Genomic DNA, 19,644 nt, shown 5'->3' on the forward strand with positions numbered 1-19,644 from the left:
TTAAGGTCTTCACATATTTGAACATGACCCTGGAGGAATAATCACTTTCTATGTAATTAGCACTAAGGGGATTTCACTGAATATTTTCAAATAATTCAATATTTAATGCTTTAATCGATCTATTACTTTACTTACTGATCAAATGTTTGATTGACTTTTGAGATTGGGTGATCTCATTTATCCCAGGCTGGCCTCAAACTTGCTATTATAGCCAAGGATGACCTGGAACTTCTGATCTCCTGCCTCCACCTTCTGGATGCTAAGACTATAGGCAAGTGCCAGCATGCCTGGTTTTGTGGTACTGGAGATCAAACCTAAGGGTTTCATGCATGCTAGGCAAACGGTCTACATATTTACCTATTACCCTAACCCAATCATTTCATCATTTTAACAACAGACACTCAAAACTATTTGAAGTGAACATGTAAACATACAGTAAAACAAAACAAAACAAAACAAAACAATGTGCTCTTAGATTGAGAATTAGCAAACAAAAGGCATAAATTAGTACCTGCCTAATGTACTAATTAGTTAGGCTTTAGGTGAAGCAAGAAAGATTTATTCCAGATTAGACTGTGGGAGACATACAGCTGCTCTGGGGATGGCCTCCTACAATTTTTTTTTTCTTGACAAGCTCATGGAATACTTTCCTTAAAATGCTTCGCAAAGCAGTAACACACCAAGGATCATCCAGATCTTGGCTGGGTGGTTGGTCCACAAAGAACACATCCAAGTGACCGCTCCAGCAGCTTATATCATACACTTTCTCACAGAGCCAAATATAAGCTTCATTTTACAATCTTTTTTTTCTCCTTAAATAATTCATAAAGCTCAAACTCTTCATACCTGTATACTAACTCTACTAGTATTTAGAGGTACCTAAAACTAATTTGGGTTTTTTTCCCCAAAGAGTTTTTTTTTTTCTTTCTGTCTATTGTTGGCTGTCCTTGAATTCACTCTGTAGACCAGGTTAGCCTTAAACCCAGAGATCCACCTGCCTCTGCCTCCCGCTTGCCAGGATTAAAAGCGTGCACCACCACACCCATCTGTTTTTTTTGTTTTTTTTTGTTTTTTTTTTTTTGTTTTTAACATCTACCTTCTATTTTAAAGCACCTGTCATCCCAGAGTTTCATACTGTTTCAGAAATAATAACCGGGTGTTGTCCTAAATCTGCCCATGCTCACCACCACTTAGGAAACTATGGAAGCATGAAGTAGGCTGTCAGCTTCCAGGAAATGACAAGGTCGGCAGTTAAACTGTGGATCTATAACCGTGCATTGGTGTAGGCGCCACTGGCCGATTACTGTGCTTTTGCTTTCCCGGGCTATGTTTGGTGAAGGTGGATTGGGCCAGGTTTACCAGGGCTCTGGCGTTCGGGTTGGCTCTCTTGTCCAGCAGGAGTTTGGTTACACGGTAGTGACCACAGTGTGCAGCAACATGAAGGGCCGTCAGGTAATCCAGGGTGACGTCATCAACAGGCGCCTTGTGCTGTAGCAGGTGCTTCACACATTCCACGTGGTCCCCCTGGGCAGCCATGTGAAGTGGAGACAGCCCATTCTGCACGTGGAAACAAAGAGAAACCAAGTCCATGGTTTGTTTTCACGACTTTCGTGTTTGGGGACCTGACAAAGTCCATCTCAATCTGTAGCATGGTTGGAAGCACGAGAAATAACTCCCTCTTAAAACCTGAATGTAGAGCAGATGATGTTTGCCAAAGGCGGGAGAAAAGAGTGTATTTAATTTTATAATCATAATGATCTTTAGCAAAAAAGACACCGCATGTTTTTCATAATATTCAACTTGATTTTACAAATTATGAGAACAGTATCAGATATACAGGAGTGGTGGCTCGTGCAAAAATCATTTATATCTAATACTATGTATAGCTGTCAACATTCAATTCTCTCTCTACCTGCATTTATTTACATAGAAACAGAGGAGTACATTGGTAAAGGAGGGAAAAGTGTGTGACTGGGTCAAAGCAGTAAGAAAAATTTCACCATATCTTAAGTTCAGAAAAATTCTGAGGTCTTTTTTTTCCAATAAAACTACAAGACTTACTTTAAAGAGGGAGGAAAAAGACAGATAAATTCTAGAAGGGCATGAAGCCAAAGTAGACTTTGTATTAATGACCTCATAGTGAAGAGTTTAAGTTAGCCTGAATATAACTCCATTTTGAAATAAAGATATTGACTGGGAACTGAATTCAGAACCAGAAAATATCACAGAATGTACACCTGGCAGAAAACAAAGTTAACTCTCCCAGCAACAGCCTCCAGGAAACATAACAGAATAAATGCTTCATAGAAAATAGAGACAAACTCCCTGGCAATAATCAATGGGAATCGGTTGAGAATCGGGTGGGAAAATTCTCTCCAGTGTTTCAGATATGGTTTAGAAAAGTAGACATTGTGATTATATGCCTTAGCCATTGTGGTTGTGTGACTCAGAAAATGTCACCCAGCCCTGCTAAACTTCACCCAATTCTGTAATGCCAAGACTTGTGTCCTCCTGCTTGCTGCCATGGAAACCCCTTGCTCACAGACGTTCCCTTTAAAAATCCTGTTCACTCAGAGCTCGGGGTCCCACTTCTCTACTGCTGTGTCAGAGAGATTTGGGTCCCAAGTTTGATCGCTCTCGTAATAAAGCTCTCTTGCAATTGCATCAAGTAGCCTCCTGGTGGTCTTTGAGGGTCCTGTGAACCTGGCATTACAATAGCTCTCAAATTTTAGGATAGTCTAGATTTGTGATTACTGATATGGCCTCAAACAGTTTTCCCCTGAACTGTGAAGGCAGTCAATAGCAATACTTAAGAGATCAAGGTAAACCATTATTCATGATCTAAGTAAAAACAACTCCCTATATTGTGAAGTTGATTCTCTCCTTCCACCTTTATGTGGGTTCTGGGAGACTTGCTTGACATGTGCCTTTTAACCTGCTGAGTAATTTGCCCTACCCCCATCCCCTATCTTTTTAAAGGTAGGCAAATAAAAGTCAAGAAAACATTCACACAATTTAAGAAAAAAAAATCAGAAGAGACTATACTATTGTTTGTGCTTAATAACCACACAGGAGCCATCAAATACAGTTTGTTGATCAAATATATATATATTTTGGTAATCATGATATCAGTTTAAAGAAGAACTGTGTTTGCTTAATATGACAGAAAAGACCCACGACCCAATATTATCAACAAGAAAGGTGACTTCAAGAATGAGAAACAGCCACAAACAAATATATGAAAATCTTAATTGTGGTTGTTTATGGATGGAAGAATTTAAGGGAATTAAAAATGATATTATTTGTTTCTGAAATGAACTGCATTAGGAATCATTGCTTTCATATGGATTTAAAAATCCATTAAACAGACTTTGAAAAGAAGAGCAGATTGGTAAGAAAATAAACATTGGAGGTGAAGATGATGTCAAAGTACAGATAAAACTAACATGGCCATTGACAATGTTTGGACTGAAGGGTTAACTGCTCATCTCAAATTTCTGTCATTTGCCAATGCCATTTCATCCACTTGAAGGTTGTGTGTGAAACTGGTCACCATATCAATCTCTGTCTAACTCAGGTTCCCCTAGTTATTTCCCATGATCCTCTCAGCCTTCCCTATCATCCCAGCTCCACTCCTTTGTGTCAGCCGCCACCCTCAGAAACAGTTTTTACTAGGGACTACCACTGGGCCAGGAAACAAGTGATTTTCACTCTCCTTCCTGTCCTCCTTTTCAGGTCTCTTCAGAATTACTCTTCAGAATTACTGCAGAAGCCTGCCTGCAAAAGACCCCTCTCCCACCCTATCTGCACTGCCTGAGGACTCAGCTTCTTGATGAGGATCCAGGTCTTCTGGATCTTCAGGTCTTCGGTAGTTCTTCTGCTGCCCCTCTCAGCCTTTCCTTCTAGCCCATCTCCACTCGTTTATGTTACCCACCAACCTGCGGAAACCCTCTTTACCAGGGACCCCACAGCTACCACAGCTGCCTAGGATCCAGAGTTTGAACAGAGTAATGAACAGAACACTCACCCAGCAAAGACAAGACCATATATCAATGCCAAGAAACATTTCAAATATTATACCAGATGCCTAAATCCAAATGCAAAACCAAACATGAATAGCCAAGACAATATGCATCCTCCAGAAGCCAGAAACATTATAGCAATATCTCCTGAGATATGCAATTTAGCTGAAGCACAAGACAAGGTCTTCAAGATAACAATTATGAAATATGAATGTATTCAGAGATCTTAAGGAGAACATGCATTAAAGCCTCATGAAGACCATGAAACCCCAAACAGGTGAATGAAATAATGAAAACATTTCAAGACATAAAGGTAGAACTAGAATCACTAAAGAAGACCCAACGAAATAAAACTGGAAATGAAAAACTGAGGATATCAAACAAAAACCTTAAGGTAAGCCTCACCAGAGATTACAAGTCAAGGGAAAGAGAATTTCAGATCTTGAAGACAAGATAGAGGAAATGAATAGCTTAGTCCAAGAACATGTTAAATCAAAGAAAGAAAAGAAAGAAAGGTAGATGATAGAAAGAAAGAAAGAAAGAAAGAAAGAAAGAAAGAAAGAAAGAAAGAAAGGTAGATGATAGAAAGAAAGAAAGAAAGAAAGAAAGAAAGAAAGAAAGAAAGAAAGAAAGAAAGAAAGAAAGAAATATACAAGAAATCTGGGACACTATGAAAAGACCAAACCTATAAATAATAGGCATAGAATAATAATAAGAAACCCAGGTCAAAGGCATAGAAAATATTTTTTAATAAGACCACAGAAAAAACTTTCTGCAGTCTAAAGAAAGATATGCCTCTCAAGGTATAAGAAGCATACAGAACACCAAACAGAAAGGACAAGAAAAGGAACTCCCCATGACACATCATCATCATCATCATCATCATCATCATCATCAAGGCACTGGATGTTCAGAACAAAGAAAGGATATTAGAAGCTTTGGAGAAAGACCAAGTCACAGACTTATCATAACAGTTGACTTTTCAGTGGAGACTGTGAAAACCAGAATGGCCTAAAGGTATGTTATCCAATCTCTAAGACACAACAAATACCATCCTAGGCTACTGTACCTGATAATTTGGCAAAAGAGTGTATAAGACAGAAGAAAACAAACATAGGCCCTCTTTGTTGGGAGTAGACATGAAAGACCTCAACAGAAAGTAAGGTAAGTGAATAAGAAGAGTAAATAAGGGCTGGAGAGATGGCTCACTGGTTAAGGGTACTGTCTGCTCCACTACAGGTCCTGAGTTCAATTCCGGGCAACCACAGGGTGGCTTACAACCATCTGTACTGAGATCTGATGCCCTCTTGTGGCATATATGTGTACATGCAGATAAAGTACTCATCTACATAAAACAAATCTTTAGAAACAAAAAAGAAGGGTGAATAAGGAGAGGCGGTTCAGAGGCATAAGAGACATCACAAGAGAGATCAGGCATTGGTTGGAAGGGCTGGGGTGACAGGATTGCCTTGGGTATGTGTAATGTGTTCAGAACAGCTGGCTTGCAGAAAGAACAGAAGCCAGTCGAAGGCCTCTTGCAATGATCCAAGTGGGACACGTGGTGGCAATAAGGCTGTTCAACAGCTTTTGGCTTAATGATACGTATAAAAGGAAGAGGTTACAGAATGTAGAGTGAGAAAAAGAAGAGTCCAGCATTCCATCCGAGAATCTGAAAGAATGAGATGCCCGTGAATGAAGATGCAAGATTCAAAGAGTGGACAAAATATGAGCTTATTTTTTAACTTAATTGGAGCTGCCCAGTCAATATCCAAGCACTTGTGGGAAGCTACCATGAACACGTAAGATTCCAGTACGTGTGTGTCAGCAGATCATAGATACCGCTTAAAGATGAACTGCAGGGAACTTCAGAGAAAGTGAGTGAGGAGAGATGGAGCAAAGACAGAGCATGGCCTTCAGAACCGCTAACAGCCCGAGAACTGTGAGATAAAGAGGAAGCAGCCATGGAGACGAGGAAGCGGATGCTAGCGATGGAGGAGGCATCCAAAGTATCGGCCTAGAAGGCGAATAAGGAAAGCGTTTAGAAAAGGGAGGCGTAGGAAGCTGTGGCAGGGTATAGAAATAGGAAAGAACACAGGCTCCATGGGCTCTGATTCATGGAACCACACAGCTGTGAACGTGGGAGTTTGTGGACATTGTCTCATTGCTTTTCTCCGTGCTGTATGAAGAAATAAAAAAAGACAAGATGTCCAAGTGATGAGAAAACAAACAAACAGCTATGGCTTAGTTAGGTAGCAGGGAGCAAAGATAAATCACTAGAAACTGCAGTGTGATTTGTCAGGCAACACGTTGAAGACAACCTTGTCACAAAGGTCACATTCAGGTACAGGACTGGGACACGGACTTAGTCAGCAGAGGCCATAGGGAGTGAGCACGGGTGTGGAATGATAGAAACGAAATTTGGGCTAGGGTGAGGACAGAGACAGTGAGATTGACTGGGATTGGGGATTTAGAGTGAGTGAGCTGAGGCATAGAAATGGCGGCTGCAAAATGTGAGGTTAGGCACGGGAATTACAGAGGTCTTAGAGTCAACACACTGAGAATTCCTGGATTCTGGTGAAGGGTCCTTTTTGCTGAGAGCTGGAGCTTTAAAGAATGAGGTGAAGTTGTTTCGAGGAGTTGGAGGACTGGGTGACTGAGAGCTGCAGTGAGGAGGACGCTATGCCGCACCCATGCTGGTGGTACAGTCCTACTCCAACCTGACTAGCTCACCTGTCCTGAGTCCTTTACTCTCACAGAACCCTAATTTTCAAAACCTTTTCCTGTCTGTCCTGCTCTGATGATCCTAAGCATCTTAAAGATACATTTTGATTAGTATTCATCTTGCTAGTTTCTTGGTAACCAGAACAGTGCCTATCACAATGTATCTTCTCCATCCATGACGGCTAGATGCAGGAGTGAATGGGTATCACCATGAGGCCAACAATACTCTCTGCTGGACCTTTAGATTTGAATGACTCCTGATTAGACAAAAAGGTCACCTTAAAAATCACACTTAGGTAATCCATACTCTTGTGGCTATGTGTCAATTACAGGTAAACTATAAACAAGCTTATATGAAAAATCCTTGGAAGATCATGCATGCCCCAGTTTTATGTACGTTTAAAAATTTTGGGTGTAACATGATTGGAGTGAAATTTTGTTTTCATTTAAATTGAAATCTGTTTCTTCAACAAACTTTGGACAATTATATCTGCATAGCCCAGTCTAAAACGTTGCACATTTTACTATATTTTTGCAACATTCACACTGCAGAATGATAATGAAAAAACAATGCAGATAAATTATTTCACATCATGTAGTTCTTGTATGAAGTCAGGGTTGGTTTTTTGTTGTTGTTGTTTGTTTAAATGGCTGGTAGAACACAGCTTTTACAGAATAACTGCATTCTCTATACATGTTAAGTGTGTGCTCTCATTTGCTCCAAATGATAGCAATGAAATTGTCCATAAAAATATAAATATAAATTGAACTGTGTGTGGTGACATGTGCCTTTAATCCTAGTACTTGGGAGGCAGAGGCAGGCTGAATTTGAGGACAACTTGGTTTACAGGGTGAGTTCCAGGGCTACACAGAGAAACCCTGTCTCAAAAAAAAATCTCTCTCTCTCTCCTTCCCTCTCTCCATATCTATGTTATATGTAATCAGAAAACAATATGTAACATATTATACATAATGAACATATATACATATCTATATTTATATATGGAGTAGCTGTCAAGGTAATAGCATTAACGCTAGAAGATAAAGCTTTGAGCTTCTTTAATCTTTTTCTTTTGGGTGATACTACTTAGAATAATTATTTACTAGCAGAGTTGTTTGACTACATTGGTTATCTGCAGTATATCCATTATCATTCTGTACTGTGAATGTTGCATGCACATATCATATACGTGTGTGGGCATATGTGTGGATACAGATGTATATAGTGAAGATGATTTATGTGTGGCCACTGTCTTGGTTTCTTCATCTTGCCCTATGGCTAGTATCAATGGATATAAGCATTACTAAGGAGTAGGAAGAGGGAGGGGTCAGGAGAAAATGTAAGACGTTCACATTGTCAGAATTTTTTTTTTAATATTTCAGGATCTAAAAATTATTGCATATCCCATTAAATAACTCTGGGTGGTTAATGTTAATTTACGTTTAATAGTATTTTCTGATAGACACTGGAGAAACATGTAACAGTAAAATAAAGCTCATAAATATCAATAATAAAAACCTCCAAACAATTTATTTACTCTGAATTTTATTCACATGGAAATGGGTTTTCTTTCTTCAGCACATTACTAAAATGAGGCAAAAAATTTTTTTAGTGTATTATGTTATAATGAACAGAATACTTGCTTTATGGTTCTTTAGAGGTGGCTAATCTAAAGGTATGCTGCTCTTATCATATTTATTAATCCCTAATAAAGTCAACCAACTTTACTATTAATTTTTATAATTAGTATTACTGCAAAGAAACAGATTATAGAAGCTCAAAGCTTTATCTAGTTAATGATATTACCTTGACAGGTAATTCTACCTGTTATCTTAGAAAATGGAAAAAAAAAACTTAGCTCATTCAATGTAAGAGTCTCATATATATTAATATATTTAATATTGCTAATATTGTAAACTGGTTAGACAAGTTTTTATCTACAGTAACAATAGGTTAAAAAAACAGGAGGAACATAGAAATATCCATTTGGTATATCTTGATGCTTGCATTTGCTCATTTTAATAATTTTGCAAGTTTGATATATATTTCTTATTCCTAGCACACTGAATAAGTAAAAAAAAATGATTGGTGTTTTTAAAAAAATTATTTATTATTTATTATAACTTATTCACTTTGTATCCTGGCTGTGGCCCCTTCCCTTGTCTCCTCCCAATTCCACCCTCCCTCCCTCATCTCCTCCCATGCCCCTCCTCTAGTCCACTGAAAAGGGAGGTCCTCTTCCCCTTCCCTCTGACCCTAGCCTATCAGGTCTCATCAGGACTGGCTGCATTGTCTTCCTCTGTGGCCTGGCAAGGCTGCTCCCCTCTTAGGGGGAAGTGATCAGAGAGCCTGCCGCTGAGTTCATGCCAGAGACAGCCCCTGTTCCCAGAAGAGAGAGTAGCATGGTAAAGTGTCCCCAGATGCCATCTTACTCGTACTGACTCACCTTGGTCCTTGCCAGCAAGGGAGCACCCCGTTCCAGCAGCAGCTCCACAACTTGGTCATGCCCACTTCGTGCAGCACAGTGAAGTGGTGTCAACCCGTCCTGACAAGAGAAGTTAAGAAGTTAAGCCTGTGTTCACATGCCTTTAAAAACAAACAAACAAAAACAAGATTGTGTCTATTGCTACTGACAGGAGACATGCTCTGAAATTTGATCTGGTTGAGCAACAATGGCAGCTACTTACCTGAGGGGAGTGGATAGGAGAAGGAAGGAGAGGGATGAAGAGGGAAGGGGAGGGAGTAAGGGAGACAGAGAAAGTGAGGAGTAAAAGACAAACAAACAAACAAAAAAAAAAGACAAAAACAGAAAAATATCATGACATACAGAATAAGAAAGGAAAAACAGAGACCCAGAGACCCCACCCCCTGCAATCCCGTGGGTTGAACAGAACAGGCTGAGTTCTGGTCAGGGGTTTCCATGTCCCAGAAGATGGAAAGGTACAAGAGCAGCATGGATGGGACTCTAACAATCTTCTCACTTGGAACCACAGCTGGGGACTGTACCATTGTATCATTTGATTTTGGTTTTCTCTGTGTCACTTGTATTAAAAGTTCTTCTTGCTCTAATTTGTCCATGAATATCCTGTTTTGAATTGCTACTACTTTCTTAAATTTTTCAAAACTGTCTTGTGGTACCCTGATTTTTTTTCTTAACCTTTTAAGAGCTTCAAGATTTACCAAGAAATTATATAACTATTTCAAAGATGAAATTTGTTACTAATGAATGGAATTAAAGCTATCAAATAATCTATGACAAAACTGGACTGTGTGTTGGTTATATACCTTCTAAGTTAAACCTTCTGGTTCTTGAGAACTCTCTGAATGTCCTCTGTATTTCTTATTTTATTTCCCTTCAGGGTAGCATGGACAAAAGAAAGAGTGGGTGGAACAGGAAAACTGTGAGATGCAATCACTTTAAAGACTACCAAGCAAATAGTGAAAGAGAAATGAAATGCAGCATGTCTAAATCAGCCTGGTGGTGCAAGACTTCGGAGAAGCAATCAAGATTGTCCAAGGGAAGAAACACAGAAGGTAGGTACCAATCAGATCAACTGAAAAACAGAATAGTTGAGAAGGTGTCAGCTTTGATTTATCCAGAAGTCTGATGGCCGGTCTTCCATGTCTCTGTTTTCAAAGTCATCTTGCCAGGCTGTATCTTCCTTATAACAACAATGGTTTCTGGGGGCGGCCACAGTCTGCCTTTCATGCTAGATCCTTTCAGTTTGATCCCCAGACTCACTGCCACAGGTTACCTCTCTACACGACCAAGCAGACCCTGTCTGGCTGCTGGCTGGGTTTGACCAAGGAAGAAAGGCAAGGGGATGTGGGTGGGTGGCAGGGGTTGGCGGGGGCGGGGGGAATCTACACAATCTTTCATGCCTAGCAGAGATTTGGTTAAGTGCATGCCACCTCTAGATAACATTCCTTAAATTTAGAAGAGCTTCATTTTCTCACCTGTCGGGTCTCAGGAACTGCAAAGTTCATGCCTCCCCCCTTCCCCAGAACACTGCACTTGATCCTGCCTAACATGCTGTCCATGATACCATAAGAACTATTTTTGGCTTTTTATGTGAACATATATGTGTGTTTGTGTATGGGTGGCCATGCACACATGTCTGTATGGAGACCAAAAGTTGAGCCTCAGGCATCATTTCTCAGGAGCCACCCAGCTACTTTTTAAGCCCAGGTCTCTAACTTGGCCAAAGGCTCATGAACGAGAGAGGAGAATAGATGGATGGATGGAATCTCCAGGGAATGCACCTGTCACTAACTCCCCAGAATTGGGATTATAATGCCCAACCACCACAAGGGACTTTGTCATGTGGGCTCTGGCATCAAACTCAGGCCCTCATGTTTATAGCGAGCACTTTTCCAAAGGAACTGTCTCCCCAGCCCCATAAATAGGCTCACTTAAACCTCTACCTTACTAAATTTGAGTATCCCATCTATTTTTGGCTAAGATTTTTAAACGATAATGACTCTTTGCTTTGTTGAGTCTATTAAGCCAGTGAAAAGATAATGAACTACTAAAATCACTCTTGCAGTTTAGGGTATCAGAATTAGCACAAAGAGGCTCCATTTTAAAGGAAGCATTTAACCACTGCTGTTGGGGAAAAAGAAAATCAGAAAAATAAAATAAAATGCTAGTTCTTTTCTGTCTTGATGCTAGCACCCATAGTAATATAGTAATGATAAGAGTTGTGTAGTAAGTGACACAGTGTGGGTCCTCAAACGCACGCTTGTTGAGATTCCGTCAGTGTTTAGTGTGAGGAATGTCCTTCAGTAAGCGGAACACTCTGTGCCCGGCACTGCAGAGACACAAAGCCCTGGGGTGAGTCAAAGATTAGAAACTACTGGCTAATGTGTATGAGTGAGCTTCCATGCAGTACGAGAGAAAGGGTCTTCTTGCTCTGTCTGACAGCCTTAGGAGAAAGACAAGGTGAGGGATGCTGGCTTACATGGTTTTAAGTATAGAGACAGATAGCATTTGTTTATGAATTACCTGAAATATTCTTTGTGTAATATGGTAAAACCATAAAAAAATTCCCCTTAGGTAACAAGAGGAACTTGGTAGAGAACTTTCAGCAGTCCCACAAGAACCTCGAAGAACTAGAGAGGACTAAGTTCTCAGTCTCATGGTTAATGATGCACTGGACCTGCCCTTATGACAGACCAGTGTCCACTGGTGCCAAATTCATTGTCCAACGAGCCCAGTCTGGCTGGAATCTAAATCTTTACTACAACATACACTTTCAGATTATTGCCACCTCTTGTCCAGGCTTTATATTTCAGCACCTTTATGCTATAAGCCTATGTTTGAAGGCTAAATTCTTCTGCCCCCACAAAGATCCCTTCCTCATGTGCACTTTCCTCCTCACTAAAAGCAGACACACAGAAGTGTCAGCCTCTCTTCTGTGATGCTTTGGCAAAGGCTCTCAGTTAACATTAGAGCAGCATCACCTGTCTAGCTGATAGCTCAGAATTGCTTCATCTAATCCTTTCTTTCCTTATCTTTTCCCCGCCTCAATCTCTGACTGTGCTGTATTTCAATGGGTGCTGAAATCAGATAGTTATAAAAATGCTGTGTCTCCTAGCTCATGTTACATAATTGTGTTAAAATCCTTTTCACCTTTTTAGCAATCTCACTTCTTCACATATCTCAAGAAAACAATATGTTTTGTAAGTTGTTGGGCAGGGGAAATAAGATATTCCTAATATAATTAGGAGAGTACAAAGAGAATCATACACACGTGACAATCAGTAGCTATTACCACTCCTTTAATTATCTCTTCTAATAAGTAGAGAGAGGGGTTCCTTTTTTCTGACGTGTTTTGTTCAATATCTTTTAGTAGTTTGTGTACTTTTATTGTTGGCATTGAAACATGTTTTAATATTTTAAATAAAATCCTCCTATGGGTAGCTCTACATTTAAATAATAAATAAGTTTTTAAAACAGAAAAGAATAATGGCTTTAATAAAACCCAAATTAATAGTCTCATTTTAACTAGCTATAAAATTTATAGTTTAACATTAAAGGATGGAATTTTAGACAGTGACAAGGGATTCTGGTTACAATGTCTCTGACTTTCATACTAAAGTCAGTTAATGATGAGGCTTCCATGCTGCTGAATGCCTCAGTTAAATAGTACTGTTAAAACAGTACTGACAGTGAGGAAGAATCGGGGTGGGGGTAGGTTCATTTTATTATTCAGACAAAACCTCTATAAAATTTTGCTTTTCTCCAGATAATGGAAACCTCAAACATGTGAAAAGGAATGAGTAGGTGAGAAAGAATTCTAGGTGCAGTACACTATATTCTGATTGTTTGTGGATAATCTGATTGCTAGAAGTAACTGGAAATTATGATAATTAAGTTTTTAAAATTATGTGTATAGAAACCCCTTTATGATGATAGCCAAAGAAATTAAGCATTTTCTATTTCAAACTCAATTCCATTATTTTTTATTATCCTCGTAACTGAGTACTGTAATTCCAGAGGCTTATCTCTGGGGAAGACTGATTGTCTCCCTTTCAGCAGCAATAGATTGTCCATATTTCCCCCCATCTGTGTTGGCACGTCCACTGATGTTGTTGCTGCACAGGCCTTGTTTATGTGGCCATATTTTTAGATTTCATGTGTGCCGTTTCCCTTTCATATACAGAGGATACTATCTTTGCAGTGAAATATGGGGTACTATTTCTTCTGTTTGTGGTTGAGACAGGGTCTCTCTGCAGGCCCAGGCTGGCCTCAAACTCACTCTGCAGCCCAGGCTGACTTCAGAACTGCAATCCTTGCTCTCTTCTCTCTGAGGACTGGACTTGCATGTGTACATCACCACACCAAAATTACAGGTGTACATCACTATGCCTGGCTCAATTCTGTGTTTCAAAACTACTTACAAATTTTGTAAAGTCTCTCATTAGCCAAATCTACTTCAGAAAACTGATATTAAATTTCTGTGTGGTGTGTTTAAAACAAAAACTGCATATAATATCAACACTATTATAAAAATGAGTAGCTAAGTAATTCATTCACTCCTTTTCCCTCTCTTTCTTCTTCTTTCTTTCTTTCTTTCTTTCTTTCTCTCTCTCTCTTCTTTCTTTCTCTCTCTTCTTTCTTCTTTCTTTCTCTCTCTTTTTTCTTTCTTTCTCTCTTTCTTCATTCCTTCCTTTCTTCTTCCTTCCTTCTTTCTTTCTTTCTTTCTTTCTTTCTTTCTTTCTTTCTTTCTCTCTCTCTCTCTCTCTCTCTCTCTCTCTCTTTCTTTCTTTCTTTCTTTGATAATTTCACGTAGCTCAGGCTAGCCAAGAATAAAACTGAACTTCTGACCCTGCTGCCTAGAGCTCCTGAGTGTTGGTATTGTAACTGTGTCACAGGTGTGCACCACCACACTGAGTTTATGTGGTGCTCAGCCTCTAATCCAGAGCTTCCTGCCAGGCAGGCCCATATTGTATCAGCTGAACTACATCTCCACTTTATCAAGGGAAACAACACAGCTGCAGGTTAATCCTCATACAATCTCCTAAAGTTACCGAGAATTTAGCTAGCTAAATTTTGAGGTCAGAAAAATGCCAACAGCATCAAGCTTCGTCAATGACACAAATAGGATTGTAGATCAGGCAGCCTGCCTTCGGAGTCTATTTTTAATATGTGAGCTTATTTATTCACTATGTGTGCATCAAGATGTTAGGACGCCATTTTACTTTAGAAGTTTGAAATGAATGAAGGGCTCCACTTCTACCAAGATGAAGGTGAGCCTTGCCAATGCTCTGCTGTCTTCCTACCAGCACAGCAGAAAAATCTTTTGTTCGATGGCTGTAGTACGACTGCCTAAGAATTAACTAATGGATTCAACAGTTAAAGGCACAAAAACTATCAATATGCAGGAAAGCACCTTATGCCAAAGCCACAGTCTCCCAGCCGGAATGTGCTAGTCAATATGCCTTCTTCACAACTACCCAAAGGAGAGCTGTGTAAGTGCCATCTTTGATCTTTGTTCCCAGAAACTGAGCAAGAAAAACTCTCACATCGAGGGCCTGGTGGTCCTCTTCTTTAGGCATTTATGTGCAAACACTAATTCCTTCTTTTCAGTTGGAATCTTTAAATGTTGTAAGTTTTATATCAAACGCAAGAGCAAGTTCCTTGAAAACACACGGCTTGTGTTTTTTTGACAAGTGTTCCGAGGTGTGGGTGGGAGGCTGCAGGGTTTCAGGATGGGAGGAGATTCCAGGGGCAGAGACACTCACCCTAGTTTTGGCATCGATCTGACCACCTCGATCCAGCAGGAGCTTCACCATGTTGGTATTTCCCCGTTTGGAAGCCACGTGCAGGGGAGTGATTCCATTCTGTACCGTGGAAAGACAATATAGAGCAGGTTGGCCATGGCAGGTCATGAGTGCAAGGCTTCCTAGTAAAGAGTATAAGGGGTTGTGACCTCAGTGTTAATTTAACCCATGTTATCTATGGCCCAATAGGTTTGATTTTAAGGAACAAACAAATCAGCCCATAAATCATGAATACTAAGTGTTAAAAAAATGAACACTGGAACAAAAATACCTGTTAGTCAAGAACTTCAATATACACATTGAATGTAAAACTACAGTTAAGAGACAGGAGGAGGACATCTGTGTAATAGAAGCAAAGACCCAAATTGTGAAATAGAGCCTAAGAAAATGTCTTTCTGTAATATTGATGTACTGTAGAATTTGAGATCTCAAAGTTTTATGTACTTAAAAATGGAAAAAAATCTATATTAATATTTAGTGGTAATCATCCCTTCAGAATAATTCACAGAGAGAAGCAACTAGAAAATAGTACAACATAGTTTTAGAACAAATTAATTTTTTTTTTCCAAACAGGATTTCACTGTGTAACTTGGGTGAGCCTAGAACTTGCTATGTGACACAGGCTGGCATTAAGCTGGAAATTCTTCTGCCTGAGCCTCTAGATTTCGAGAATTACAGATATATGCCACCACACATGGATTGTATAGAAGACTTCCAAAAACTACAATAGTACACCAAAAACTTAGTCTTATGAGATATCAGAGGTCATCATGGTATGTCATACTTTTCTAAATATTTAAATAGTGGATCAACTGAGTCATAGTAAATGCCATCCATCTAAATATGAATTTCATACTATTACGTATATAAATTTTCTAACAGAAGCACACCATTAAATGCACAATCCCATGTGCATTTAATGTCTTCCTGTGTATTTTAGGAAGACATCAGAGTAAATTTTAAATTCATTAAACCAACAGAGAAAAAAAAACTCACCCATTTGTATGTCTACTTGTCCTTACATACTTTGTGCTTAATATTTTTTTAAAGATTTATTTATACAGTATCCTGCCTGCATGTGTGCCCACAGGCCGGAAGAGGGCAACGGATCTCACCATAGATGGTTATGAGTCACCATGTGGTTGCTGGGAATTGAACTCAGGACCTTTGGAAGAACAGTCACTGCTCTTAACCTCTGATCCATCTCTCCAGCTTATTTTATTTATTTTCATTTCTTATGTGTGTTAGTGTTCTGCACTCAAAGGGCCGGAAGAGGGCTCTGGGTCCCCTGACAATGGAATTGATAGTTGTGAGCAGCCTAACATGGGTGGGAATTGAACTCTTGCTCTCTGGAAAAGCAACAGACACACCCTGAGCCTTTTCCCCAGCTCTTAAGATTCTTGTGTTTCATTGATTGGGTTATGATATCACCCTGTGATTAACACAGCAAAAACTTCAGACTCTTTAGGATGAAAGAAGGGGGTTAGACATAAGACCTTCTTTATTGGAAGCCATTAATGTTCATATACACTTTCCAAGAATACACACAGACCGACGTTTTGCCACGTACCCTGGCTGTGAAGTCCACCGCGGCTCCCCGGTTTAGAAGAAGGGTGGCCACATTAACGTTTCCATAGTGTGCTGCTATGTGTAGAGGGGTGAAGCCGCTCTAGGGAAAGAGAAAAAGGGTGGATAGGGGTACGCCTCACACTGTGGAAAGCACCCACTGACTAGCAAGAAAACATACAGGGCAACTGTCTGCCAAGTAGATGAGCGACACAATTCATGTAATAAACACTTTGATACAATTCTATAGTTTAATGTTATAAGAGAGAAATAAACACCTTCCACTTACCCGCAAATTAAATTTTATGAGGCTAGTATCCACAAACAAGTGTGTCTCCTGAGTCTTTTCAGGTTATTAGAGAAAAAACAAACTATGATGAAACCAAATAGAGTTTCAAACACAGGACTGACCATTATTAATAAGTGTTTTAATCAAATATTTTTTTTAAAAACAGAGTGGGTTTTTTTGGTTTTGATGTTGTTTTATATTTTGTGTGGGGTGGGGGTTATGTATAGTTGTGTGTGTGTGCTAGAGGAGCTGGGCTAGGTCTCCTGTTGTATGACTTTCTGCTTTATTCTCTTGAGACGGGATGTCTTAGAAAACCTGGAGTTATCTGGCAATCAGTAAGCGTGAGCAATTTCCCTGTTTGAACTCTCTTAGGCTTGCACATGGCCACACCCAGCTTTTTCACATGGGCTCAGGAAACTGGAACTGGGGGTCCTTGTGTTTGTACAGACAATGCCCTACTCACTAAGCTATCTTCCCAACCCTTTGATCTTATTTTTGAAAGAACATTGGTTGGCGTTTCACATCTCCCCTCAGGACCGTGAAGATTTGTCAGGTCAAACCTACAGTTCATTCTACACCATCCACACTGATCTTCTATCCCTTTCACAACTGGGACTTATGGTGAAAAAAAATTTAAAAACCTATATTAAACAACCTTTCCTCCTCTTGGTTTGCTTTGTCCAACCTCAGTATGAGCGATATTGCCTTATCTTAATGTATCGTATTTTACTGTGTATGGTTGTTGTTTCTTGGAGGCCTGATCTTTTCTGAAGGGAAACTGAGGAGGAGTGGATCTGGAAGTGTGTGTATCTGTGTGTGTTTGCGTCTTTGTGTGTGTGTCTTTCTCTGTCTGTATGTGGGGGAGGGTGTTGAAAAAGTAGAGGGAGAAGAAACTTTGGTTGAAATGTATTGTATGAAAAAAACTATTTTCAATAAAAAGACATGCTTGGTATCAATACAAACATGAAATAAAGAAAATACTTCAGTTGAATCCAAATTTGATATAAATAAAATTTTTTTTCACTAAAAAATCAAATGGAGAAATCTTATTTTTTATGATGAAGCTATCATTTTATATTTTTATTGTTCTTTTCTTAGCTCTTTTCTTATTAAAGTGCTCAAAGAGCTGATAATTTTCCTTACCCTACAGTTTTCATAACTTAATAAAAATGGGGAAACAAACAGTATTCCCTGGTTAACACATCCTACACTTGGAAGATTATTTCCTATTATTTTTGACTTGGAAATTGAGTTTAAAATGTACTTTATTGCTTCTAAGAAATACTTTACAAGCCACAGTAAGATTTTATTGACATTGTGTATAGAATTTGGTGATACTGTTTTTAAACATTAAGTTAAATATTTAGATGGTTTAGGTAATCGAAGGCTACTGATGCATTTAGCAACATTAGTCGCAAATGATTTTTAACAGTGGAGAAGCAAGATGTGAAAATAAGAATAGTAACTGAATTCTGTCCCCACAAATACGATCAAGATTATTTTACTCTGCATGTAGGTGATGTATTAATGCCAAAACTAAGAGAAAAATCAGTATATAACCCGTAATTATTTTATAAAATGTCAAATCTTTTTTTTCTATTTTTATCTTCATGTTTCCTGTCACCTAGGCATATGCTGACTATATGTCTATTGTCACTGTAACAATGTCTTCAAGGGTTGAAATATTTCAACCTGCCTGGGGAGTGGGGAGGGGGAGGAGGAGGAGATTCTTCAGAGCAGGAAAGCAAACTACTCAAAATAGTTTCAGGAAGTCCGTGAAACTCACTAGGGCCCTCCCTGCAATAGAAGTTGAATAAGCAATAAAAGTTGGGAGTCCCTCTCAGATAAACCAAGCTGCAAAGAAGACTCTTAGATAAGCCAACCTGCAAAGACCAGACCTGCTGCCTGGAAGAAGCCAAAACTAGTTGAGCTGACTACAAGAGGTTTGGACCAGAGATGCTTGGAAAGGTCACCCTCCAACCTGTGAGCTATCTGCTGGCTGTGCAGTGTGCTTCAGGTTCCCCCGCTTGTGAGGTGTCAGCCCTGCTGGGGTAGGTTTTATTGATACCGTTGTCTTTCAGTCTCTTCTCTCTCACCCATGTTCTTGTAACCCCCCAATAAAACTCATTGGTTCAGCAAGTTGGATTCGGTGGTACCTGTACTTTGTTTTGTTTTGGGCTCCCTGATGGACTGAGTAGACTTGTGTGCTCTGTCTCCCTGGAAAAGCTTTGTCAAACAACAATTATTCAAGTGATAATTTAATTTCAAAAAATTACATTAGTTGCTGGAAAATGATTTCCCAGTTTCAAGTAAAATGGTATTATTTTATCATTTATAATAATTAATTATTTAATGCTTTCTCCTTGTCCTTACTGATCATAATGTATCAGGCTGTGAAATGTTGCCCAACTCCCTGTTCGCTTGCACCCTTTATAATGTACAAAAATAATCCCGAGGAGTACCTAAAATTTAGAGTTAGTAATTAAGATCAATTTGTATGTTTCCAGTCCTGAACAATTTTATCAAGCAGATGACTTGAAGTACCTATGTCATGCACACACACAAAAAAAAGGTACAAACAAAAGAAACAGTTAAAATAATTCAAGTAAATTGCATCTCAGTAGATGAATATGTTAATAAAGTTGAGAGTTATGTCATTTTCTGTGAGTGCTGCATGAATGTTCAAGGCTCTACAACTTTGCCAAGTCCCCAGCTCAGTGCTGAAAAAATAATTATTCTAGAGAATGCCTCACGAAAAC

At 39.2% G+C, this 19,644-nt stretch overlaps 1 protein-coding gene across 21 annotated transcripts in view; it reads right to left on the reverse strand.

Annotated features, from left to right (window-relative positions):
- Ank2 (ankyrin 2) overlaps positions 1-19,644 on the reverse strand; it is a 467,017-nt gene that overhangs the window by 106,009 nt on the left and 341,364 nt on the right. For all 21 annotated transcript variants that reach the window (XM_055628050.1, XM_055628064.1, XM_055628061.1 and 18 more), the window contains 4 exons: positions 16,601-16,699; positions 14,992-15,090; positions 9,191-9,289; positions 1,360-1,557 (listed from right to left, as the gene is read on the reverse strand). In XM_055628050.1, coding sequence (XP_055484025.1) covers positions 1,360-1,557; positions 9,191-9,289; positions 14,992-15,090; positions 16,601-16,699 — 495 coding nt within the window. The remainder of the gene's footprint in view (positions 1-1,359; positions 1,558-9,190; positions 9,290-14,991; positions 15,091-16,600; positions 16,700-19,644) is intronic.

This window comes from Psammomys obesus, unplaced genomic scaffold, assembly GCF_907164565.1.
Source record: "Psammomys obesus unplaced genomic scaffold, mPsaObe1.curated_primary_1811, whole genome shotgun sequence".
Taxonomy (NCBI): Eukaryota; Metazoa; Chordata; class Mammalia; order Rodentia; family Muridae; genus Psammomys; species Psammomys obesus.